Genomic DNA, 23,116 nt, shown 5'->3' with positions numbered 1-23,116 from the left:
AGCCGCTGTCGAGCAAGCCCATCCGTTGGAATGAAGCTGGTGTGCATTTATCAATTTACCCGCCAAGACCAGTATAGGTTGCCGATCCAGGGTTTACGAAAGTCTCTCCATCTAATACGATAGAGAGCACGTACTACTTCAATTCTACATATAACATATGCATGTATCAACGCTGATAAGATGTCATTACCAATGGCTCTCACTAGTGTAAGAAGCAGCGGCATGTTCAACCTTGACCTATATAAACTAGCATATCCAACCAGGTATCACCATAAACAGGCAACCAGGCATGATAGGCATGTGTGAAGTCATGGTCTGCTTCTCATATTAGTTAATTTTCGTCGTGATACAGGCCCATTTCAGGCAAGCATGCACGACTCTTAGGGTTAACACCTAATCGATCTACGTTACATGGTGATTTAGGTAAGTAGTTTCTCTTACTCCATCCATGGCACACGGCATGGTATGGCATCTACCGGCCCATTTACGTGGCACATGGATCGCCCCGACTTACAGACCCTCAAGAGAATTAAGTGGTGTCAAGGCGGTGACTACTCCGCTTGCATCATGCACGCCGAGACCTGCGCCAACAAGAATATGCATGCAATTGTTGTTGGGGGACTGCCATATCCACTCATACGAGGGTACCTCGTTACCAGCGAGCAACTCTGTGCGATCCAAAGGATATCACAGCTTCTTTTATCCTCTCAAGGGTCTAAGCTATTCTTTCCACCTTCATACTCGCCTAGATCGTACTCGTCTGGGTATCTCTCTAGATAGTCTCGTAGTTCCTTCATCTGTGCCCGCAATTCTGGAGTGAGCTCTTCGTAAACGTCCTCAAACATGGCACGGATTGGTGGCTTCTTCTCGCGCTCCGCTTGTGAGAAAGCCTTCAGCACATCCCGCCTTATATTGTCTCGGGCTTCCTTATCTTTTGCTTCGTCCCAGATTCTCTTTGCTTCCATATATTTCCGCAGCCGAGAGATGGGGTTGTCTCGGCGCTTCCAATCGTCCACCTCGACTCGCGCACGATATGCAAAAGAGTCGTCAGACGTGCTGTGGTGACTGACGCGGTAGCTCATGGCCTCTATGAGGATGGGCTTCCCTCCGTCTTGCAGCGCCATTTGTCTGGCCTTCCTCGTGGCCTCTCTTACAGCCCAGATGTCGTTCCCATCCACTCGAATAGTATCAATACCGTATCCTATGCCTCGGCTAGCGATGCCATCGCCTCGGTACTGGTCTAAAGTTGGTGTGGAGATGGCATATCCATTGTTTCTGCAGATAAATACAACTGGGCATGACCTAGTGGCCGCAATATTCAGCGCCGCGTGAAAGTCGCCTTCGCTCGCAGCGCCCTCCCCAAAGTATACAGCAACTATGCGAGGCGGTAGTGATGGGTCGTTGATACGCTGCATTTTCAGTCCGTAAGCTGCTCCAGCAGCCTGTGGTATCTGCGTCGCCAGAGGCGATGAGACCGTGTGCTGTTGGCTTGTTAATTGAAAGGTCTGGTATGTTCACTTCTCTTGATTGACTTACGATATTGAGCTCTTTACTACCATAATGGACAGGCATATTCCTCCCACGGCCATTATCTAATTTATTCGCGAACAGTTGGTTCATGAAGTCGTTTAATGTGAATCCACGCTGCGCAAAAACACCCTGTTCGCGATATTGACAGAACACGACATCTTGCTTGTCAAGAATCGAGGCGGATCCCACGCTGATTGCCTCCTCGCCAGCTGATACCATATAGAAGCTTAGGCGACCTTGGCGCTGCGCATCAAACATGATGACGTCCATTATAGAGATCATCAACATCGTTTTATATAGCTGCACGATCTCGTCGTCGCCGAGGTCCTGCTTGAAGGAATGGTCGACAATGTTGCCATCTTGATCAACTACGCGATACGTAGGTAGGGCCGGGTGGTCTGAGGGCTGTGTAAATCTGAGGTCGCTCGTAAATGCGCTCTTGACGGCGCCGGGGAAGGAAACATAATCCGAGCCTGGTCGTTGGGACACGCTGCTCGCCAGTCGAACACTAACAGTAGAGCCCAGGTAGTTACAGGGAGCAGCGCGGGGTCGAGTCTGGAATACTCCTCGCAAAGATGACTTTGGAAGTATCCTCCGCTTCATGTTCAATCTTTAAAATACAAGAAAACAAAATACCCAAGCCCGTTTTATAGATAATTGACAAGTTTGGTCAAATCTCAAACAGGAGGACTGTAAATGCAGATGGTCTGGGGGGATGCTGCTGGGTGGGTTTCCCCGGACTTTCAATGTTTGCGACGTCACTTTAAGCCGGTGCAAAGCGAAGCGTCTACAGCCGTCGCTTTCCATATCTTGGCATTTCATCTCAACTACGGTACTGAGAATTAGATAAGCAATAGACGCGTTCTCAGATGATGTACTGCAATGTTCATTGTTAAGTAAGATCAGAGAAATTCGCAGCCTGTTTAGCGCCTGCGGATGTGGGACATACATTACTTTTGGTGTACCTAGAATTTCGCAGAAAGGCAAACAGATACGTATCGTAAGGTACTTCACAAAATCGAGATCATGTACCTATGTTATATCCATTTAAGTTGCATGGGATGGGGCCTAAAGACCAAAGCGATAAACCAGTACAGATCCCCTAAGATGAATACATCCTGTTTGTCGGTTCATACCATGCTTTGAATATCTCTAAGACGATTTGCCATTTATATTCAGTATATATACCATAGACCTGGGGTGAACAGTACTCATATGTACCTACCTAGGTACATATGTAGGTACTTTGGTGTGATATTGTATCTCTTAGGCAACCAATACTCTTGTTGTCTTTGCGTATTTTTGCTCTGTAGTATGCTCAGTTGGCATACTGTATGAACATAGGCAGGCTTCTTGTGGCATATCTTGTGAGACAAAACTTGCTGCTGTTTTACCTAGGTAATTAAGCAAGCCCGGATTTGCTACAGCCAGCCATCAAAGTACAGAGAAGCTCTCACATGCGCAAATTTTACCCTTTGTATTGGCAGCAACCCGATTGGAAACATCATCGCATCGAAGCACAGATTCAGGAACATTTCGACATCCATATTTCCTTTTCCTTAAGACAATCGCGCCAAACCCTGGACCCAGGCATCATGTTAATTGCTCCGAACGCCGTCATCGCCATCCTGGTTGTGTTCATTTTCATTGGCGTTGGTCTTCTGGTCTGGAAAGGCAAGCAGCTAGTTGAGCTCTTCGCCCACGCGATGTTCACAGCGAGACAGGCGCAGTGGGAACAGCATCAGGAACAGGAACGAGAACAGTCACCACGGCGTCGTCGGCGCTCTTCAGAGAGCGTTGAAGCTAATGTCTAAGACAAGCAAATCAAATAAAATCCACTGATTACACTCAGCTGGACAAAAGGGATCCAACGGGTCCCGAGTTCAACGCGTTGTATAAGAAAGAGAAACAAGGATTACTTAAAATAAGACCAACAGCCTGGAACAAGATATAAATATTGGCAAGACCGGAGCTGCAGCTGAGTCTTGGCAAGGAACTGCCGATTCTCCACATTCCAATCGCATCACGGTAGGGCGGGGCCCCATTCCCGCGCCGTCCTCCGATCCCTTAGCTTAGCTTTTCCCTCGATTTTTGCTCGAGTCGGAGCCGGGGTGTCGCTGTGTCTACAATCTACGACCTTCATTCAACACGGCAACAACGAGATATCCTATCCACACCCCCTAATCGACGATCTAGCTCACCAAGCCATACATAAGTCCACAGCAGCCGGCATGGCTGCCCGTCCCGCTGTTCGCGCAGCTTTACGATCAGCTCGACGTCAACCTATCGCATATACACATAGCCCAAACTCTCGCCGAGCCTTCAGTACCAGCACACCACTTCTCCGACCCAGTACTACATCCTCGACATCCCCTTCACACAATAGTCCCAACGATGGCAGCAACCCGCGAACAACGCATTTTGGGTTCCAAGATGGATTGTCCGAATCTGAGAAGACGGAGCGCGTAGCAGGCGTCTTCCACAGCGTCGCCGAATCATACGACCGCATGAATGACCTGATGTCCTTCGGATGGCATCGCATCTGGAAGTACGTCGACTCTCTTTCTCACATGCAGACTGATTCAAGACCTAGCTAGCTAACCATTCTTCGCTCAATCGACAGGGACCACTTCGTCTCCTCCCTAAACCCAGGCCACTCCTCCAGCATCCCCCCAGCTCCGCAGCGTGTTCTCGACGTAGCAGGCGGCACCGGCGACATCGCTTTCCGCATGCTGCGCCAATCCCATGTGGTGAACGCAAACCCGAACATCCACATCACAATAAGCGACATCAACCCTTCGATGCTAGCAGTCGGCAAGCAGCGCTCGCTCTCGCTCCCCGCCGCCCAGCAAGCGACACTCTCATTCCTCGAGGCCGACGCAACCCAGCTTCCCCCATCGATCCTCCCCAACTCCCTCGACCTCTACACCGTGGCCTTCGGCATCCGCAACTTCGCCAATATCCCTGCGGCGCTCGCCGAGGCGCACCGCGTGCTCAAGCCCGGCGGCATATTCGCCTGCCTCGAGTTCAGCAAGGTCCGCAACCCGATCTTCGACGCCATCTACAAGCGTTGGAGCTTCTCTGCCATTCCCCTCATCGGCCAGCTGGTCGCCAGCGACCGCGATTCATACCAGTACCTCGTCGAGAGCATCGAGCGCTTCCCCAGCCAGGAGGAGTTCCGTGGGCTCATCGAGGACGCCGGCTTTGTGGTCGGCGGTGAGGGCTACGAGGATCTAACGAACGGCATCGCTGCCATACATAAGGGCATGAAGCCGCTGTGACGATAATGTGACCACGTTCTCATACCACGCCCTTTCCCCCGCGAGAAAAGGGGAACTAGTTATGTACATTACCTTGTGTTATTACAGATAGATGGGGCTCGATGAATCAGAGCCAATATGATCCCTTCCTCCAGGGCCTATGGAAAAGCTTTTGGTGAGCTGAGGGGAAGTCTGCTCGAATTCAAAACGGCCAATCCCCAAAAACATAATAAAACATGAATGAACCTGCCCTCTCGTAGCCAGCACTTTTCCACTTGACTCGATGTGACATATAATATTTTATTCATTCGTAAATAGCCCCGCAAGTACGCCCAGCACACAATATTCGACATATTCAAAATCCAAGAATGTTGCAAATCAGGAGGAGAAACAAAGAAGAAAGTGACAAGTGAGACCAGGCAAGGGATTGTCAGCATTTCCCTGCTCTAGCGAGAAACCAAGGAACATCCCCGTCTTTCATTTCTTATAAAGCAAACAAATCTTTTCACATGTCACAGCGACTTCCTAGGAAGTCGCCAAGAGTATACTAGAGATCAGGGAGAGTCAGATTAGCACTCGGATAACAGCCGCCACCAGGTAATGAACCCCAGCTGAGCATATTCCATAAAGCAGAGACATCACAGAGTTAGGGGACGGAGAAGTTTGGTATCATGGTATTTTTAATAAAACTAAACGACCTTTACGGAGGAACTCGTCCAGGTCCATATAGAATAGTGCAACAAAGACGACCCTTTTTAGTACCACTAGCCGAAGAAAAACAACGAGGCTGGCAAGAAAGACAGGGAAAGATGAGTCTCATGTTAGAGGACGTCAGTGTGCCTGGTTGGATTCATCGAGACCTGCAGCATGAACAACCGTATAATCACTCCGCCCACCGCACGCCGGGACGACATCCCATCTCTTCCGAAACCGAACTCCCATCGCACATCAGTGGTCTAAAATACTGCCACCATGATAGTGATAGGAAGCTGAAGTCTTCCAGATAGCAGAGTACAAGCGACAATCGGGAAGTTGTAAAAATTATCGGGTAAAGTGTTGGGAGAACAGAGGGTTTAAGGATGATGGTAAAATCACACATTAGTCCCCACCTGTTGATACGCTTCCGCCGTCACCCTTAATGCCACCACGACCACGGCCTCCACGGCCTCCTCGTTCACCCCTTCCACCACGACCACCTCCACGTCCACCGCGACGGCTGTTCTCAGGACCGCTTTCACCGCCGCTCAGAGCGCCACGGTCGCCGGCACTACGGTATCCACTGGCACTATCTCGCCCCCGGTTACTTCCCCAGGTCCCCGCTCCGCTGCCACGGTTCTGGAATGGCTTGCTCTCACGAGGGTGGAAAATTTTCACCAAAGGCTTTGAGCGGTCTTCAGATTGGCGGACCTTGAAATCGTCGGCGAGGCTGGCATATGCTGCATCCCGTTCCTCGACTGTCTGGAAGTGTGCAACCTTGTTATTGCTGTTATTACCCCACTTTTCGACTTTTGTGATCTTGACTTTGTGCTCTTCAGGGAAGATATCGCGAGTTTGTTCATCGCTCTGGACGTTCATGACGAAGAGCCCAATGATAGACTCAGCGGTTGGTCTTGGGCCAGGTGATGGAATGGTTTCTGGCCCGTTAGTCGCTCCATTAGAAGTAGCAGGCTTCTCGACCTCTTTACTTGCCGGAGCCGCAGGGGGAGCTGTTGGCTTGGGTGTTGCAGGTTTGGTCTGCAGAGGCGTCGCGGCAACTGACTTAGATTGTTGTGCCGCGGCCGAAGAGCTCCGTTGAGGCGCTAACTGAGGCGCACCAGAGGGTACAGCTGGGGCAGTCGGGGGTTGGTTACTAGCTCCAGGGGCAGGAGATGGTGTGCTCTGAGGTATAGTCTGTTTAGCTCCGCGATGAGAGAAGTTGAATCCTTGCGCACGCATTTCAGTACCAATACGCCCTTCCTGAATCTCTAGTACGAGCCAGCCAAAAGCTGCATCCGCTAGATTGAAATTCCACATATTCTTGAAAGCACTCTCGTCAACCTGGCCAGGAGCACCGGGACCACCGACAGGACCGCCAAAGGGATTGCCGCCAGCTGCCGTGTTAGGCATTCTATCCACAAGTCCAAGGGCGTTCTTTAAAAGATTCTGCTGGCCCTCGTTTTGTTGGATTGCAGGCTCAACCTCTGATTTGACAGTCTCCCAAACGTCGTTAAACGAAGCCTTGGAGGCAGCCAGTTTACCACGATAATGATCAAGGGTTGGGTTAACACTGAACTCATTATATGAACTTCCATATCGGAAGTGAAGACCAGCAGAAATCGAGAAATCGGCTTTTAGGCTCACGGATAGTTGGTTTAGGATTCCTTCTCGAGCAGGCGAAGCATGCGTAATGAAGACTCGAGTCTCGGTAGGGTCGTAGACGCGGTTGGCGGTATCAATAAGTTCACCCATTTGAAGTAGAGTAGTCCACATAGTTCCTTGTCCGCCAGCAATGGTTGTTCTACCTTCTCCGTTGTCGAAGAGTTTATGCATCACAACAGCGCCACCTAATCCGAGGAGTCGAAGCTTGACACCACCAATCTCAAGCAGCATGGAACGGTGCTCATCGATGATGTGCAGGTTTGGTACTTTATACTCGTTTGATCTGAACTTTTCCAGCACGCGTACATCCTCACAGGCGCCCCAAACTGTGTAAACCGGAACATCAAGCTTAATCTCGCCCTTGATGAGCTGCGGGAGCTGCGACAAAGGTAAGTCTTCTGGCTGAAAACGCTGCTTGACAGGTCCCGGCTGGCTAATGGACTTCTTGACATTCTCGGAAATCAGTGGAGAGTATTGCGCAACATGCTTGAGTGTCCTATTCAACAAAGTCAGCATAACTAATTGCGCGCTACTAATATTTGGAACTAGGAATCTTCTTCCACATACTTCTCTGCAATCCGATCAAGGGATGTCTCGTCATAGAACCCAAAGTCACCAGTATGAATAATATGATCGGCTCGCGCCTGCCGGGCAAGGTCGTTGAGGGAGCTCAAATTACCTATGGATTTATTATTAGCGTTGCACTTTCGTGCGACGTGAAAACGGTGCTCGTCCTACCTCGTACATCGGCTATACACAGTACACGAATGGGACCATGTTGCAAAACTCGGCCTTGATTTGGCAGGAGCGGGGTGGCGCCGGGGACAGGGCCAGACATCGGGGCGCCGTTGGGCATGTAGCCTTGGTTGTTGTAGGGCTGCCGGGGTTGCTGGAACGGGTCAGGCATTAGTACAGGTTTGAGAAGCCGGATATCACCACACCCGCGACGAGATTGCCGCGAAATGTCAAAGTGAGGATCGTGACGCGAGCTGGGAGGGGCGAAAGACGAATTTGGAGATGACATGATATGGCTCTGGCGCCGATCAGACGGCGGGAATATGGGACGTAGAGGCGCGGGCATTATGTACTATGTTGGATGTTGTGGGCACGGATACTGCTGGTAGGCATAAAGGGAACGATGATGGGAAATGGAGACTCAGAGAATGTGCGAAGCGCAATATGGAGTGAAAAGATGTTGAATTGGCATATAGTGAGGCAAGCCGGGTCTGGAGGGAGGACAAACAATCTGTGGTAGGAGTGCAATATGGCAAGGCGTGGGAAATGTTTGCTGCTCAGGTAGTGCAGAAGGGTATGTGTATGTGCGTTGGGTTGCGAGGGAGGGCATCAAGTTGGATGTTGCCTTGTGCGCAGCACAGCGCATCGTCGCCATGACATGCTGTTCAAACAGACTCGAGCACAAGAACAAAATGGGTGCGTAGCTGGGACTGGGGACCTACCGCCATTACACTATCAAACAATCGACCCTACAGGACACTTTTTCGAAATCTAGTTCCCTCTCCACAAGTACTGCACTACACGCAGTAACGCAACAACTCGGATGCTGTTTGCTGTTTGTGCGTCTCGCGGTCGGTGGGCAACGCGTGTGGCTCGGGCAAGGAAGCTTTCGTTCTCGCTCTGGCTCTCCAAGTCTCGACGGACGGCCTCGGTCTCAACGTGGGCTAATACACGACTGGGGGGGGATATATAGTAGCTACGTGGAAAAGGTACTGCGGGTATCAAAAATACACAACTGTTGAAGTCTGAATGAAAGTCGAGAATAGGAGCGCAACGGCGGGGATGGATCGCGACGGCGACGTGTGCGGGAGGAAGAATTGAGATCTACGGCTCGGTGAAGAAAGGGTCGGGGAGAGATAAAGCTGTGATGCTGCTGGCAGTCACTTCAGGTAGGAACGGCAGCGATAGGCAGATATAAAGGTCTTAGCTGTGATTTTCAGCACAGCAGAGAGATTGAAGGTTGGGGTCTGGTTGGAGCCATCGAAAAGTAGAGCCAAAAAGTCCAGCCAGACGCCAGACGCAGCCAGACCACAGCCAGACAAAACGTTGCGTTGGAGCTGCGCTACGCCGCAACAGGCCTAGCCCGCTACCCCCCGGACCTCCTTGCAGGAAATTGATTCGGTACGTATTCGCTCCACCCGAGACCACAGCAAACACCACTGAGAGCCTCGTTGTCTACATAGTACTTCTACTTCTTCTTCTTCTTCTTCCATCGAACACCTACGACCCCTCATGGACATAGATCCCTCCTCCGGGGCTTTCTTGTATTGGAGATGAAGATCATCGCAAGAATCCATTGACACATAAATTCCAGTGTTTACTTAGTGACTCGGAAACTCTAGTACATACATAGGTACATATAACCTTCAAGGTAAAGAGATAGATATACTCAAGAGGTGTACAAGATGCCCTCTCATTCTATCCATTTCTACGCATGCAACTAGATATAGGTGGCTACTTCTATTTCCCAGTATTGGCTAGGATCTAGAGGCCATACTCACTGTCGCCAGAGAAACACATTACCAACAATGATTATTCTATCATTTAAAAGCACGCTGTCAATGTCACTAATATATTAGCGCGACTAGATACCCCCATTACAGGGGAGGGGGGTATTAGTGCTCTGCCTGCCCTTGAGCGGGCAGGTTATCCAACGTTCCCAGCCGAGCCGAGCTCCTCTCTCTAACATATGACTTCCTTGGAAGTATAAACGCTCATCTTCCTCTAGCCTCTTTTACATGGTCAGATAGTATGTGCTTGATGAATATGTCTGCCAGACCTGTGTTGATGAAAGTTCAATGTAGCTGTTCTTCTAGCTGCCCCAGACCCTTAGCTGTGAAGCCATCTATCTGTTAACACCTAACGGCACTCTTTTCGGTGCCGAAAGTACCGAGACTCTCATTCTCCCCGACGCATGACATCTACAAGCTACACACGCTCAGATGCCTGACCGCCCTTTGACCAGGGTGCTTGATACATAATATGTATATAGTTCAGCCTTCGATATGTGGATAGATATCCCACCCAGGTAACAACAGCCTAGGGCAGGTTACACAAGCTGTTAGCGACCCAGAAAATGCTATCCCGATCAGAAGCGATCCTGATATTCACTGTTCGCTATGTCGATGCAGTGCGCCGAGAGCTATATCTCAAGGATTTAAATAAAGAGTGTCAACTATCTAATTTGGGGTATAGTTTCAGTTCGACCACAATAATTTCTTCCGGCACTTTGAGTTGAGAAGACTTAGGTTTCGCTCATGACATCAATCTTAATAAGAACCAAAGGATTATGGGTGAGCCGCAGAATGCTCGACCCCTTGTAGAAAATCTACTAATAATACTCGATCACCTTCTTTTGTGAACAATCTCAGATGCTTTCAAAAGAGTAGGTATCTCGGATTGAAAGCTTTGCGACACACACTGACCTGTTCCAAGTTGATCCCGCGCTCATTATTGAAAACTGCTCGATCTTTACTAATATCGAAATGCAGAACTATAACTTACATCATAACTTGAATGCCGGAGATTGAGAAATACTCAAGAACCTTTGAGAGGTAATTATTCTCCTATGACCCTTATATTGGCTGCGAGTTCTACGTAATAGCTAAGCCTACAAAGATCGAGACTTTCCGATGCCCAATAAGCAGGTACTTGAACACCTTCACCTTCGTTGAGTAGGGCAACTGTAGAATAATGACATGGTGAACAAGGGCTTTGCTGTTGCTTAATTACAGTTTGCATTAGCCCCTAACTGATGCATATGACAATTACCTGAGTTGATTTTTCATCCAAGTTGTAGGCGAGTATCTAAGGTAGATCTCAAATCACCACCTATCTCGTGTTTGAGAGCCCCTTAATGCATTTAGTTTACTTGAGCAATAAGAAGTGGTGGAATTTTCGAACACTATTGCTATAGTTTTTCGTTTTTGCGAAAATACTGAAAATTGAAGAGAGCAAATACCAAAGTTATAGTTAATCATCCACACTTGTCGCTGACTTGAAACACTCTAAAATGTGTAGAGGTGGCTTGATTCGGAGACAGAAACTTTATGTAGGTTTGACGATGTAGTATTCATCGTGTTTGAATGAGGCAATTTTAACCCATCCTGATAGAAGTCTTAAGGTTGATATCGGCAAGGCATGCATAGATATATAATTGCACTCACATACATACATATAGAAGCATTGGGAATAGAACAGACAGTGTAAAGATCCAATTTTGAGCCAAACTGCCAGGTCTAAGACTAAATCACCCAGAAAGTAGCCGTCTCGTCTCTCTACAATGAGCCCATCCATTTCAGAAGCAGAACTCATGGGCTATTGCTTCTTCGATTGTGATGCCAGATTATCCCGAGGAGGATATTCGGCATAGCTTCAAAGACAACTATGTAGATTTCCCACCTTAACGGTGCTCTAACCAGGTAAGGATCCCTTTATATGTACTCTCGTCGCAGTCTTTCCCATTTGCAATTTAGTGGGTTTCTGACCATATCTGCTTATGTCATCACCAGAAGCCCCTTGTATCGTGGGATTCTCGAAATCCACCAGCCCTTAATGGGTTATATAAATGCCATAATACGAGGAGATCGAAAGTGTCTTTTTGCGACCAGGTATTCGTGCCGAAATTTGTGTGCTCCGACAGGCACTTATGGACTTATTACCAACGTAGTCGATAGCACTCACTTCCAACGTCGATTTACCAGCAACATACAACACCCAGTGTCTTGAATTCCTTCGTGGCGCGCCTTTTCACGGCCTCAGTGACCTGGGGGGAAGAAGATCTATTGGGCTTCGGATCTTTGTCTCGAGTTACATCTGGAGTATTTCATTCTTACTTGAGTCTCATATAACTAAATAGGTGCTTACCATAGTCGAGCTCCTATTTAAGTAACTAAGCTGAACTTGGTGTACGCACACTACACGAGACAAGCTTTAGTGGCTCAAGCCATCTCCACGAGCCAAGGCGGGCACGGTCTTCGAATACCTCACGTAATGGATTCCCGTTCTCTGCCTATCTGGACCAAAAACCACTCCAGACTTCAAATTGTTTCTCGTCTTATATTAACCCCCATAACCAGAAGTAATCCCCAGTACGCTCTGTGTACACGAAAATTCATGCTCCCTAGTTATTCAAACTTGAGGCATATGAGACGATCACATAGTCGTTATGTACCTCACATGATTTTCCTTGACAAGGCAGCTTTAATAAAATGTTTCCTGCTCATATTGGCACATGACCAGCTCAGTATAACTTGTAGCACCTTCTCGGCACTACTAAGTAATGCAGATCGCTGCTTCACACCCGATCTTCCTCTAGAAAAGCTGTCTATATATATATACCTACACATCTATCTTGCACATGTAATCCTCTCGTCACCCGTAGAATCCTTGAATTTTGCCTTTTATTCTTCTTTTCTGACATTGGCATATCATGTCATGCTCTTTCTATGCTTGGTAAAGCCACATTAGATTATCTGGCTTAAAGACTACCCTGCCAAATGTGCAAATGAAAGAAGAAAGGAAAAGCCCTCATAAAGGGTAATATATGCTCGATGGTACTGATGATATAGCACCCTCTCCAAAAGGCGTTGTTTCCCCCATAACTCCCGTAGATGCACTGGCCAGGCCAGGTATACAAGCAAGAAGGCGCTGTCGTTAAACTCGTGTCTCCATCGAATACTGTCAATATTACCACATCTCCTCTTCCTTGTCATGCCGCTGCCCATTCTGATTACCGTATGAGTAATAGTCCTTGGCGCCACCATAGTCATCTCCATAGCCTCCATCTTGAATGTCATCCTTGCCATGATCGTAGTCATAGATCTCAGCAGCTTCAGGATAATCGCCCACATCGTGCTGCATGCTTGGATCTGAGTATTGGTTTGCTGACTGATGTGTGTCAGCATGTAGGAATGACGATGTACTTGAGGGGGAAGATCTTACTCGGTGATACTCAAAATTATAGCGATCAATACTATCTTGAGCATGCTGTTGCTCCAAGTACTGCTGCTCCTGTTCTCTTCGTTTCCTCTCTTCTTCTTGAAGTCTCTTTTGTTGGGGCGACTGTGGAACTTGGATCTGAGGGTGCATAGCTTGGACTTTCGCGAGGTAGGCATACATAAAGTTACTAAGCAGAACTTGGCTGTATAGTGCGCGCCTGGGATTCGCGAGCTTGAGATGTGCCATCCGGTAGATGGCTCTCTCTTCGAGGATCGGAAACCTGGTCCAGTGGTAGTCAACATCAGGCCGCAGAGGTCGGTAGGGGAGCGGTTCTGGTGACAACGGTCGCTGTAAGTGAGACTTCCTGCTGCCAGAATCTCTGTCGCCCTTCTTTTTGCTACTGCTGAAGAGAGACGAAAACAGACCATCCTTCTCTTTTTTCTGGTCTCCAGATTTTCGACTATTCTCTTTTCGTCTTTCCTCCTCTAACTTGCTGTCTATGCTGTCACGGTCAAGTAGTAGGCTCTCTCGTCCTTTGTGCAACGCAGTATCAATAGAGTTCTGTAGGACATCTAGTCGGACATTATCATGCGCCTTTTCAGCGAAAGCTTTGGTTTTGGACTTTCTGGTCTCGTCTTCTTTCTTCCTTTTTTCTTTATCGTCACTCTTGAACCATTTCCATGACGAACTTTTGGATAATCCGCCCTCTGAGCCATCCTTCTTGTTTCGTTTTTCGGGTTTCTTCTCTTCAGGCGAAGAGAAGGTGGGTATAAAAGTAAGAGTATCTGTTCTAGATGCACTGCCAGGTGCTAGAGATGGAGAGGTCTGAGCTGCATCATCGAAATTCTGGCTAGGTGCAGTGGGCGACCTTTGAGGTTGTGTGCTTGCATGAGTTAATTGCTGTTGCGATGAAATCTGCTTTATTTGATCATAATTTGGTCGTTTATTAGAACGGGAAGGAGGCTCAGATGGTACCCCAGATGCTTGTTGAGGTTTACTCTGGATCGCGCTGCGTTGTGAAGAAGACCGTTCGGGAAATGGCCTATTCGCATCGTAGCTTCTCGACGGTGCCTCTTCTTCAGCAGGTGGCGTCTCCAGAATTTGAGGGGTTGATGTTTGAGAGCGATCATTGTCGGAAGGAATGCGGTTGGATCCCGACGTGACGGGTCGGGACTGGCCTTGTTCTTGGATATTGCTGGACACATTTTGTTCATGTGTAGTTATCAAATCCTGACCAAACGGATGTTGTCTTCGAACAGATTTGGAAGGCCGTGAGAAATTTTCAAGTATTGGTTCTGACTGTACTCGCACCAAGCCGTGACCTGGAGGAGCATCTATAAATGATTCCGGGTTGGCCACGCTGGCAACGCTGGCCTCGATACCCTCGCCCTTTTTGGCGGCCATGCGCTGCGAAAAGGGCAGACGCTCGCCGTTTTTGAGAGATCCCTGCCTATTTCTTAAGCTCCCGCCTTTTCTATATGTCGTACGTGTTGACCGACGAAGACCGGCGCCTGGCGCCACAGGCAAAATAGGCATATCATCGGCATTAGCTGAACTATCGCCGCCTTGTGACTCAAGAGTAAGCTTCCGGACAGCCTTACTCGGGTCTTTCATGAGTTCGTCAAGGCTTAACTCTGGCACGCTGTGCTCGGATTGCCCCTGCTGCGACCGCTTTCTCTCCAATCTCTCGGCACCATCCACGTACCCGTCGACACCATAGCCGCTGCCATTCGCAACTTGTCTCGATAACATCGATTTCTTCCTCCTTAAGCTGCTAGAATCATTCCTTTCCAGGCCATCTGGAGAAAGAGAATTTTCGCTAGATCGTCTCTTCATAGATTGAACTCGTTTCTCAACAAAACTTTTGAATTCGCTTGGCGCCAGCTCTGGATGTACTCCTGCGGGAACCCATAAAAGCCTTGAAGGGTCAGCATCATCGTCTCCCTTTGGCGCAATAGAAGGCATGGCCACCAATGACATTCCTTGAAAGGGAAGCAAATCCGGATCACTATTGTTCGAGACATCCATAGATAGCCTGCGTAATGCTTGAAGATTACTCAATTCCTGCGCAATATCATTCGGATTATCTATGTTCGTGAGGGGAAATGAATCAGAACTATCGCGCATATCACGTAACGTCGGTGACATAGGTCCACTTGAAGATACGGGGCTCGTTGGGCTTCCGTTCGAGTTGGTTCTTGACAGATTCCCCCGGTTCTGGCTCTGCGTCGGCTGCGCCTGGGACCTGTTGGACGAGTTTCCTTGCAAAGAGCCAGTCTCACTTGAAGTGGAGCGTACGAGCCTGAGTCGGTGCTCTTCGGCAGGTGACAACTCGAGTTCACGGCGATCAGAAAGCTGTTCTCCGCCACGGGGCGCCGCGATGAAACTCAAGGGCCGCGAGTCACTGGTCTGATAATCATCGTCGTCACCATACATAGTGCCGATAGTCTCGGTGATGTGGTGGCTTGTATCAGATATGGAGAGTTGGTTGGCATGACCGCGTCGGCTCGCGAAGCTGCCACCACCCACATCGCGAACTCGTCGAGAGGTCTAGAATTAACAAAAGTAGTCAGCCTAAAATATTCCACTCCATGCAAAAAGCGTAGAACTAGCGGTTTTCGAGAGTTTACAAGTCTCTGGTGAGGCAACCAAGGGCATGGGCACATGGGACGTCTTTTGGGGGTCGATGTTGGGCTTGGAAGGCGGCGGAGCCGACGATGCCAATAACGGGCCTTACAAGGGGGGCGTACCATCATAGAGAGAGTTCGGCGACCTCAGCAGAGGTCAACTCCCCACGAGTCCCCTATTATTGTGTCGCGTTGCACGAGCAGGGTCCTGTGGAAGGATTTCGCAGGATGAGCATGGACGTTAAGCGGTGGGCTAGAAGAAGGGTTGGATTCTGTAGCTCGCAAGCAAATGTCTCGGAGCTAGGACTACACACTGGTTGGTGGACTGTCGAGGGCCGGGCCGGGAGGCTTGGAAGAAAAGTAAAGGCGTTGTGACGGGACCGGAGATGAAGATAGATGCGCGCGTGTGACGAGAAAAGGGGGGAGGCGCCCTGTCAGTTGGCTCGCTAAGTAGTCTGGGACCGAGTATAATGGGCTGGTCGGATTAGGCGTGCGTGATTCTGTACGTCGGTGAGGTCGTCAACGGATGGAGGGGAACGCAGACGGTGGCGAGGGAGGCGGCAAGTGGTGTGCAACAACAGAAGGACTTGTAAATAGAATTCATATTCCTCGTCTTCGCACCAATGGTCTTTTGCCAAGTCAAGTCGGTTGACAGGTAGCTGGCAGGGAGGTTGCCGGCAATGTGCTTCGATTAAGAACATACAACATAAGATCTTTGGTGAGACTACACTAAATCGACGGGCTACCCGGCAAGGTAGAGAGAGAGACAGCCAGCCAGCCAGAGAATGTAGATAGCTTCAGCAGCAGGAGGATTAGGGATTAAGATAGGATGCTGGGGACGGCATTAGTCGAGCATCCACCTCGCATCAGACCGACTTCTGGACGGACGGCGGGCTCTGACTTGGTCATGTCACCACCTCTTCCTTTCCTTCTCCAGGCAGAGTCCAGGGTTATCCAGGTGTACAACTATGTACTTACAGGGTATGTCTACAGGGTATGCCTACAGGGTAGGTGGACTAGTGCTAACTAGTGCTAGGTACATAAGGTGCCTTGAGAACCGCTATATTGTGCGAGTACATAGGGGTATGTACATGTAGCACTGTTTCCAGGCGTACTACCCGGGCAATCAGGCAAGAGGTACCTACCTAGCTCGCCTACTTAGGTACACTGCCCAGAACAAATCCAGCATGTGTTCAATGCAGTGAGCCATTCAAGCCCGAGCCGCCTTTGGCTGCAGTGGTTGTCGAGGGTTGTGTGTGCCAGCAGAAACTGCCTAGCGCGATTAGGCTCGCTAAAGCTGGTTTAAGTTAGCGGCATGTTATGCATCGGCAGCCATCCAATTTGCCCCTCATATCCCCCCAATTGGTTTAGCTCTTCTAAGTAAGTAGCGGAGGGTGGCCCCCTAAAAGGCTCTTTCAAGTACATTCAAGGGCCTCACACTGCAAGGTGACGACTTAGTATACTTCCTCACCTGGGCGGTGCCATCACGTGGGCTAAATTCCTCTTTTCCTGTTTTGTTCTTGACATTATCTTAGGACTCGAGCTACGAAATGCAGACATAGTGGTAGTACGGACAAGACGTTGAAGATGTGGGTTGGTGGTGTAGGGGCGAGAGATCACCAGCTACACAGCATACTATGTATAACACTCATGTCATATCGAGACCATTACTCAGGCAGAGAGTGACGCAGATGATACACCACATCCCATCTCTCATGTGCCTTTATCCTCTATCAAGACTAACACGCCACCATCTCGAGATGCAGCTGTGATGCAGGTCGGTTACTGAAAGAGACAGATCATCTAGACCGCCTACCCTTGCCTGCGTATTTTCGACATCCGATGTTCTTCAGCCCGTTTATCATGTTCTCATTCTTGTCCCGGCAAACAGGCTGCGAAGGCTTCGGGCTCGGGGTTGATCACGCACTGCATTATCTAAGCTGAGTTCAAGTGCGAACGGCTCGGTTCGAGCCTTATTCGTTACGTTCCAGGTTATGCCCTTATTCTGAACACGGACAGAAACAATGAGCAGACACACCATGCGACCCAGGGAACTACATAGTAGTTGTCTTCGTATTCTGTGCCGTGTCAGTATGTGCCCCAAAGATCCCCATAAGATCGACTTTGATCCCGCTTGAACGTAGCAGCTAACCTTACGTAAGTCTGTTCATCATCCTTCTCTGGGTTTATCGGGTAGGTACCTACTATTTCATAGCATCATGATACTGCATATACATACTATGTAGGCCATAGATCGTGGGGTCGAGCAGAGGTCGAGTATGCTCGAACTAGGTATCATTGAATGGGGAGATATATAAATTCTTCTCGACGAGCATAGGTCTTCAACACATACAGTACCTACGAAGTATGGTTCTGTCCATCAGAGCCTACCCCGCAACTGTCGATCAGCCGCCCTTCCAGATTCTCTTGTCTGTGCAGGGGAAGGAATCCTCCCCAATCACTGATTGAATTTGTGATAGCCAAGAACTGTACCGTAAGAGACCTCGCTTCGAGACGGGAATTAGTCATGTCTTGCCCTCCTCCTATTTACTTCATGGAAGGCCCATTCTCAACGAAGAGAAGTGCAAAACAAGTGGTTCGTTCTAGCAATCTCTGTTGTGATGCAGGTAAAGGGAGCGAACGGCGCGGACCAGAACTAGACGGGTCAGGCGAGATCCGGCCTGTCTCATGTGTCGAGTACCTACGGCATCTTGGCTTGCATTGCAGCGCATGCGTAGCCCACCAACCTATCCGATGTGGGTGGCGCCCTGAGCATCTGGCACTCCTAACGATGTTAGATCCATATGTTCAAACTAGGTAGGTTCTCTGCTCGACGAAGGCTACACTTGGTAAGTTCTCCTGTATGTCTCGGTCGCTGAAGTCTGGTATTACTTACCAGACTATTGAAAGAGGCCAGAGTACGCCATCATTGGCCATTCACGCTCGTCATGTTGTTGACAGTCTAGAGTAACCCCGCATATCGAATTTCCCTCTCATGCCTTATGATATGACCTGAGATTGCAGGAGACTCTCTTCCCCGGGGACAGATAAATACAAGACATGACTTACCAATTTGAGACCGGGCGCTGCCAGTCAGTGTGGTTGGAGCAGTAGAAAGGACATCAGGATCGTCTGGCGGAATGCGCGCCAAACTGGTCATCAGCCTCAGTAGCGAATTATAGTCAACGCTGGCCACTCGTTGTTCCTCAGCTATACAAGATGATCGGTGTGGTTTCCTGTGATTCACAATGTACGTCTAAATATCAGTTTATCCCAAGGACGGTGATTGAGCACATATAATTCGATATCTCGGCTCCCATATGGCGACCAGACGACCAGACTCGGAGATCAGGATAGTTCTTGTCGAGGGAGAATCCCCGCTGCATGTCTTAGGTACTGCTGTATGCACTTGTCATGCATATCGGATCGTTAACCAACGGAGAGGTTCATTTTAAATACTTACTATAGCACATGAAGGAGCCGGTGTTGTCATCAATAGCTTTCAGTCCTCGCTCAGTTTCCTGCTTTGTGTTATGGCTTCATCTATCTACATCACTCTGCTGACCTTGCTAACATGGCTTCTGAACAATACCCAGCGCACATTAGCTCAAAGTTGCTGGAGAGAGACTCCTTGCTCTAATATTACGCAGCCTGTCTACCCTGGTGAATGGGACGCCAATAACTTTGCGCCTGATTCGCGAAACGTGGCTCCTGTGGCTGTTTACAGTCTACAGAGCGGTCGGGAAATTGCAACCTGGCCAGCAGCTATTCCCATCAGCAGCAACACTTCTGGCGTCTACCTGGATTTCGGCAAGGAAGTAGGCGGTGTTATCACTATCAAGTTCTCGGTATATTCTGTCACTAAAAGACATTCCCGTGAACAAGGTTCCCTGGGCTTAGCTTTCTCGGAAGCGAAGAATTGGGTTGGCTATACCTCAGACTCAAGCAATGGCAACTACGCACGGCCGGACGATGCGATTTACGGCACGTTTTCCCGTACCGGGAACTTCACTTATGTTATGCCGATAGAGTATCTCCGAGGTGGATTTCGATACTTGACGTTATTCTTGTTAGGTGACGGCACTTCTATTATGATCCACAATGTTACCTTAGAGCTGTCGTTCCAGCCAACATGGTCCAATCTTCGGGCATATCAAGGCTACTTTCATAGTAACGATAATCTACTCAACAAGATATGGTATTCTGGCGCCTATACACTGCAACTGAATGCGATTTCTCCGTCCACCGGTAGAACTTGGCCCCCTCCTCGTGTTGCGTGGCAAAATGACGCCACTCTGGGCCCGGGGAATACGATCAACGTAGACGGCGCAAAGCGAGACAGGACTGTGTGGCCAGGAGATATGGGTGTGGCTGGTCCTGCTTCTTTCTACAGTACAGGGGATTTAGAGTAAAATCACTGCTCCTTATTGCTAAGCAAATACTAATTGTTATAGGAGCATAAGGAATTCACTACAGTCTTTGTATGATGGTCAGGTAACTAGTTTTCCATAGTCAACGTATGAATGCCTCACTAATTGACATTATATAGGCTGGGTCTGGTTTACTACCATTTTCGGGGAAACCTTTAAATGCTTCGGGAAGTGCTACCTATCACATGTAAGGTGTTCTGAATATTCACTTGATTCTCGTCTCTTATACCGGACAGGTGGACTATGATAGGTCTTTATAACTACGCCATTTTCTCCGGGGACGTGGAATTCGTCAAAATACAGTGGGAAAGATACGTTTTCGCAATGACCTTCATTCTTGCCCAAATCGACCCGGTTGTAGGTCTCGTGGACATTTCATTCTATCCTAACGACTGGGGCCGTTTCAAGTCATACGGGTACCTGGCGTCGGCTCAGATGCTTGCCTACCACACATTGACGACAGGTGCACTATTGGCAGAATGGGTAGGTGACACCACGGGCTTAAACAGAGTCTGGCTCCATATTGCTGCGGAACTTAAAGAAACCATCAATAAGAAGCTATGGGATACAGATGTTGGTGCCTTCAAGGATAACTATGGCCCCTACGATACGGGGCTGTATCCTCAAGACGGGAATTCACTTGCTATTCTCCTAGGCGTTGTGAAAGGAGCCGGAAAACAAGGACGGTCAATATCTTCCTGGCTGACAACGAACTGGAGAGCAATCGGCCCCGAGTCACCAGAGCTACCGGGCGAAGTATCTCCGTTTGTAACATCGTTCGAGATCCAAGCCCACTTTCTTGCTCGACAGCCTCAACGCGCCCTGGATCTAATACGAACGAGTTGGGGTTGGTATCTCAATAATGAAAATGGCACCCAGTCCACCATGATCGAAGGATATCTAATCGACGGCACATTTGGGTATCGCCACGACGCCGGCTACGAGGAAGTCTATTCTTACACATCGCATGCCCACGGATGGTCAACAGGACCTATCACGGCACTGACGGAACACACATTAGGTCTCAGTGTGACGGGATTAGGCGGTCAGACAATCCGATTTGCACCACAACTAGGGGATCTAAAGGATGTCCAGGGAGGATTTGTCACCAATTTTGGTAAATGCCATGCGAGATTGCGCCTGAATGAAACGACGGGTTGCACACTGGCCGAACTCGAGGTTCCAAAGGAGGCTACTACGGAGGTTATCCTACTCCCCGGAAAGTGCAGACCTGGACCATCTTCTTCTATCCAGCTCAACGGTAAATACGTGGAAATGGGAAAGCTCGATATATTGGATGGGTCAGGGGATGCGAAGTTGTACTCTATGACCTTGCCCGGGGGTAAGCACGTATTCGAGTATTAAATTGTCAGGCTAGTTGTACGCAGACACGTCAGGCAATGCGATATCCCAGCAAATAAAGGGAGCTGCCTCTGTAGTATGATTAATGACGCATCTGAATCTATCGTTATATTGATGGTCCCTAATGCTCGTGATATCTTGTCACAGTTCTACAGCTGTGAAGCAGCACACATTACCAACTTACATCAGCCGTCCTGCTTGAACCGTAGCTCTCTATTATCGAGCAAAGCTGATTGAATTCTGAGACAGTGTTTACGACTTGACTTTGCTTATCCCCATTCGATTTATTATTGATCTACTGCGACCACATCTCGTATACAATTCGAGCAACTTCTTCAGGCTGCTTCCGCACAACACCATGACCAGCCTCTTTGACAACCTCAACATTGGTAAACCCAAGGTCGGTCAACTTGTCCTTGCTGCAGACGTTGTCTGTCTCACCTAGAACGACAACCTGCTTCAGAGGCAACTGCGCAAATCTACGGAAATAGTCCTCGGTTCCATATGTATTGCCCTCACGAAACATGCTGAAGACACTATGCCGATGACCTGGGTGCTCCTTGAGCTCCCAGTCTTGAAAGGCCTCAGGAACGGCCTCTCCGCGCCCAATGCGCTCCCGCCAATCATCAGGCACCACAGGGCTGCCGCCCCCAAGTAATTCAAACACGGCATCTTTCGCCTCGGCCTCCCTACCGCTCGAGTCGCGCAGCAAGTCCCGCGTGCGCTCGCTGAACAGCTCGGGACCAATCACGCCCGCAGGCGCAAGGAGTGCGACGGAATCCACAGCACGCCGGTTGTACACGGCGAACTTGACCAGCATTGAGGCCCCGAAGGAATACCCCAGGAGATGTGCGGAAGTCCACTGCTTGAACGCCAGCACTTGGAAGATCTGGCTGTGGAAGATGTGCGCCGTATGCGCGACTAGCGGTGTGGACGAGAGGCCGTGACCCCAGAGATCGAAGAACACGACGTGAGCGTCTGGGTCGAGTCTTTGCAGCGCTTTCGCCAGAGGGAGCAGGCCGAGCGCGGGCGTGTTCAGCCCGTGGACCAGCAGCACACGGCGTTTGGCATCACCAGATGGAGCGGCGATGTCGTAGACGGCGGTGGTCCCGAGATCGGACTCGAGGAACTCCGGCGCCGGGTACACATTCCCGAAGCGTGATGTGAATGATTCTAGACTTGGCGCTGCGAGGAAGTTGTTGGGCTCCCGAATTAGCTTTCGTGGGAGCTCGATGTTTTCTATGTTTGAGTCTGACATTTTGCTGTGCCTCGATCGAGTGTTTAAAAGAGATGTCTATTGCATCCTAAGGCGAACTAAGCAACTTATAGAAATTGGCCGCGACCCTCTTTAGTGTACCCTAGATACGATGCGTGTCAGCGCCATCGCATATCCAAATGTCACCATATATAAGTCATCATATCCATTTTTTAATATCACAATTTCGTATTACACTATAGCGATATAAGAATTGTTACATATCGGATAAAGCATCATCGAGATAATAGCCCTTCTCATTTTGGGCTCGATTGAGGCTATGAAATGTGAGCAAACCCAAAGAGTAAAATCGAAAGATGAGCTTACTTACACCATGGC

The 23,116-nt window shown here is 49.2% G+C and overlaps 8 protein-coding genes across 8 annotated transcripts; 4 read left to right on the top strand and 4 right to left on the bottom strand.

The window, feature by feature from the left end:
- Positions 1-465: 465 nt before the first annotated feature.
- Positions 466-2,691, bottom strand: F5B22DRAFT_212573 (dehydrogenase E1 component). The gene is made up of 2 exons (XM_047969698.1): positions 1,537-2,691; positions 466-1,481 (listed from the first exon to the last, which is right to left on the bottom strand). The coding sequence occupies exons 1-2, from the start codon at positions 2,131-2,133 to the stop codon at positions 708-710; spliced, it is 1,371 nt and encodes a 456-aa protein (XP_047830313.1). The 5' UTR covers positions 2,134-2,691; the 3' UTR covers positions 466-707.
- Positions 2,692-2,694: 3 nt separating this feature from the next.
- On the top strand, positions 2,695-3,465 carry F5B22DRAFT_609360 (uncharacterized protein). Its single transcript, XM_047975138.1, has one exon. The coding sequence runs from the start codon at positions 2,988-2,990 to the stop codon at positions 3,342-3,344; it is 357 nt and encodes a 118-aa protein (XP_047830312.1). The 5' UTR covers positions 2,695-2,987; the 3' UTR covers positions 3,345-3,465.
- Positions 3,466-3,522: 57 nt separating this feature from the next.
- Positions 3,523-5,086, top strand: F5B22DRAFT_609359 (ubiquinone/menaquinone biosynthesis methyltransferase). Its single transcript, XM_047975137.1, has 2 exons — positions 3,523-4,078; positions 4,154-5,086. Exons 1-2 carry the CDS (start codon positions 3,762-3,764, stop codon positions 4,809-4,811), a joined length of 975 nt encoding a protein of 324 aa, XP_047830311.1. The 5' UTR covers positions 3,523-3,761; the 3' UTR covers positions 4,812-5,086.
- Positions 5,087-5,391: 305 nt separating this feature from the next.
- Positions 5,392-9,142, bottom strand: F5B22DRAFT_609357 (uncharacterized protein). The gene is made up of 4 exons (XM_047975136.1): positions 8,606-9,142; positions 7,887-8,037; positions 7,716-7,827; positions 5,392-7,644 (listed from the first exon to the last, which is right to left on the bottom strand). The coding sequence occupies exons 1-4, from the start codon at positions 8,609-8,611 to the stop codon at positions 5,889-5,891; spliced, it is 2,025 nt and encodes a 674-aa protein (XP_047830310.1). The 5' UTR covers positions 8,612-9,142; the 3' UTR covers positions 5,392-5,888.
- A 2,917-nt stretch (positions 9,143-12,059) lies between these two features.
- Positions 12,060-12,741, top strand: F5B22DRAFT_212425 (uncharacterized protein). Its single transcript, XM_047969696.1, has one exon. It carries the CDS (start codon positions 12,156-12,158, stop codon positions 12,630-12,632), a length of 477 nt encoding a protein of 158 aa, XP_047830309.1. The 5' UTR covers positions 12,060-12,155; the 3' UTR covers positions 12,633-12,741.
- F5B22DRAFT_212446 (uncharacterized protein) lies at positions 12,742-15,668 on the bottom strand. The gene is made up of 2 exons (XM_047969697.1): positions 13,107-15,668; positions 12,742-13,052 (listed from the first exon to the last, which is right to left on the bottom strand). Exons 1-2 carry the CDS (start codon positions 15,537-15,539, stop codon positions 12,852-12,854), a joined length of 2,634 nt encoding a protein of 877 aa, XP_047830308.1. The 5' UTR covers positions 15,540-15,668; the 3' UTR covers positions 12,742-12,851.
- A 3,384-nt stretch (positions 15,669-19,052) lies between these two features.
- F5B22DRAFT_212404 (glycoside hydrolase family 78 protein) lies at positions 19,053-21,669 on the top strand. Its single transcript, XM_047969695.1, has 5 exons — positions 19,053-19,123; positions 19,173-20,138; positions 20,185-20,224; positions 20,280-20,347; positions 20,397-21,669. Exons 2-5 carry the CDS (start codon positions 19,264-19,266, stop codon positions 21,523-21,525), a joined length of 2,112 nt encoding a protein of 703 aa, XP_047830307.1. The 5' UTR covers positions 19,053-19,123; positions 19,173-19,263; the 3' UTR covers positions 21,526-21,669.
- Positions 21,615-22,924, bottom strand: F5B22DRAFT_609333 (alpha/beta-hydrolase). The gene has a single exon (XM_047975135.1). It carries the CDS (start codon positions 22,778-22,780, stop codon positions 21,818-21,820), a length of 963 nt encoding a protein of 320 aa, XP_047830306.1. The 5' UTR covers positions 22,781-22,924; the 3' UTR covers positions 21,615-21,817.
- Positions 22,925-23,116: the final 192 nt, after the last annotated feature.

Source organism: Xylaria bambusicola (genome assembly GCF_022495145.1).
Source record: "Xylaria bambusicola strain CBS 139988 unplaced genomic scaffold F5B22scaffold_24, whole genome shotgun sequence".
NCBI classification, from domain to species: Eukaryota; Fungi; Ascomycota; class Sordariomycetes; order Xylariales; family Xylariaceae; genus Xylaria; species Xylaria bambusicola.
This window is presented reverse-complemented; position numbering and strand designations above follow the sequence as displayed.

Excerpts from the sequence above, each read along its gene's own strand:
- F5B22DRAFT_609359 (XM_047975137.1), top strand. The coding sequence starts at position 3,762 with ATGGCTGCCCGTCCCGCTGTTCGCGCAGCTTTACGATCAGCTCGACGT. Across the intron at positions 4,079-4,153 it reads GGATGGCATCGCATCTGGAA|GGACCACTTCGTCTCCTCCC; the intron begins GTACGTCGACTC and ends CTCAATCGACAG.
- F5B22DRAFT_609360 (XM_047975138.1), top strand. The coding sequence starts at position 2,988 with ATGCGCAAATTTTACCCTTTGTATTGGCAGCAACCCGATTGGAAACAT.
- F5B22DRAFT_212446 (XM_047969697.1), bottom strand. The coding sequence starts at position 15,539 with ATGTATGGTGACGACGATGATTATCAGACCAGTGACTCGCGGCCCTTG. Across the intron at positions 13,053-13,106 it reads ATAATTTTGAGTATCACCGA|TCAGCAAACCAATACTCAGA; the intron begins GTAAGATCTTCC and ends GACACACATCAG.
- F5B22DRAFT_212404 (XM_047969695.1), top strand. The coding sequence starts at position 19,264 with ATGGCTTCATCTATCTACATCACTCTGCTGACCTTGCTAACATGGCTT. Across the intron at positions 20,139-20,184 it reads TACAGTACAGGGGATTTAGA|GAGCATAAGGAATTCACTAC; the intron begins GTAAAATCACTG and ends TAATTGTTATAG. Across the intron at positions 20,225-20,279 it reads AGTCTTTGTATGATGGTCAG|GCTGGGTCTGGTTTACTACC; the intron begins GTAACTAGTTTT and ends GACATTATATAG.
- F5B22DRAFT_609333 (XM_047975135.1), bottom strand. The coding sequence starts at position 22,780 with ATGTCAGACTCAAACATAGAAAACATCGAGCTCCCACGAAAGCTAATT.
- F5B22DRAFT_212425 (XM_047969696.1), top strand. The coding sequence starts at position 12,156 with ATGGATTCCCGTTCTCTGCCTATCTGGACCAAAAACCACTCCAGACTT.
- F5B22DRAFT_212573 (XM_047969698.1), bottom strand. The coding sequence starts at position 2,133 with ATGAAGCGGAGGATACTTCCAAAGTCATCTTTGCGAGGAGTATTCCAG. Across the intron at positions 1,482-1,536 it reads GTAGTAAAGAGCTCAATATC|CACACGGTCTCATCGCCTCT; the intron begins GTAAGTCAATCA and ends ACAAGCCAACAG.
- F5B22DRAFT_609357 (XM_047975136.1), bottom strand. Across the intron at positions 7,828-7,886 it reads GTGTATAGCCGATGTACGAG|GTAATTTGAGCTCCCTCAAC; the intron begins GTAGGACGAGCA and ends ATAAATCCATAG. Across the intron at positions 7,645-7,715 it reads CTTGATCGGATTGCAGAGAA|GACACTCAAGCATGTTGCGC; the intron begins GTATGTGGAAGA and ends TTTGTTGAATAG.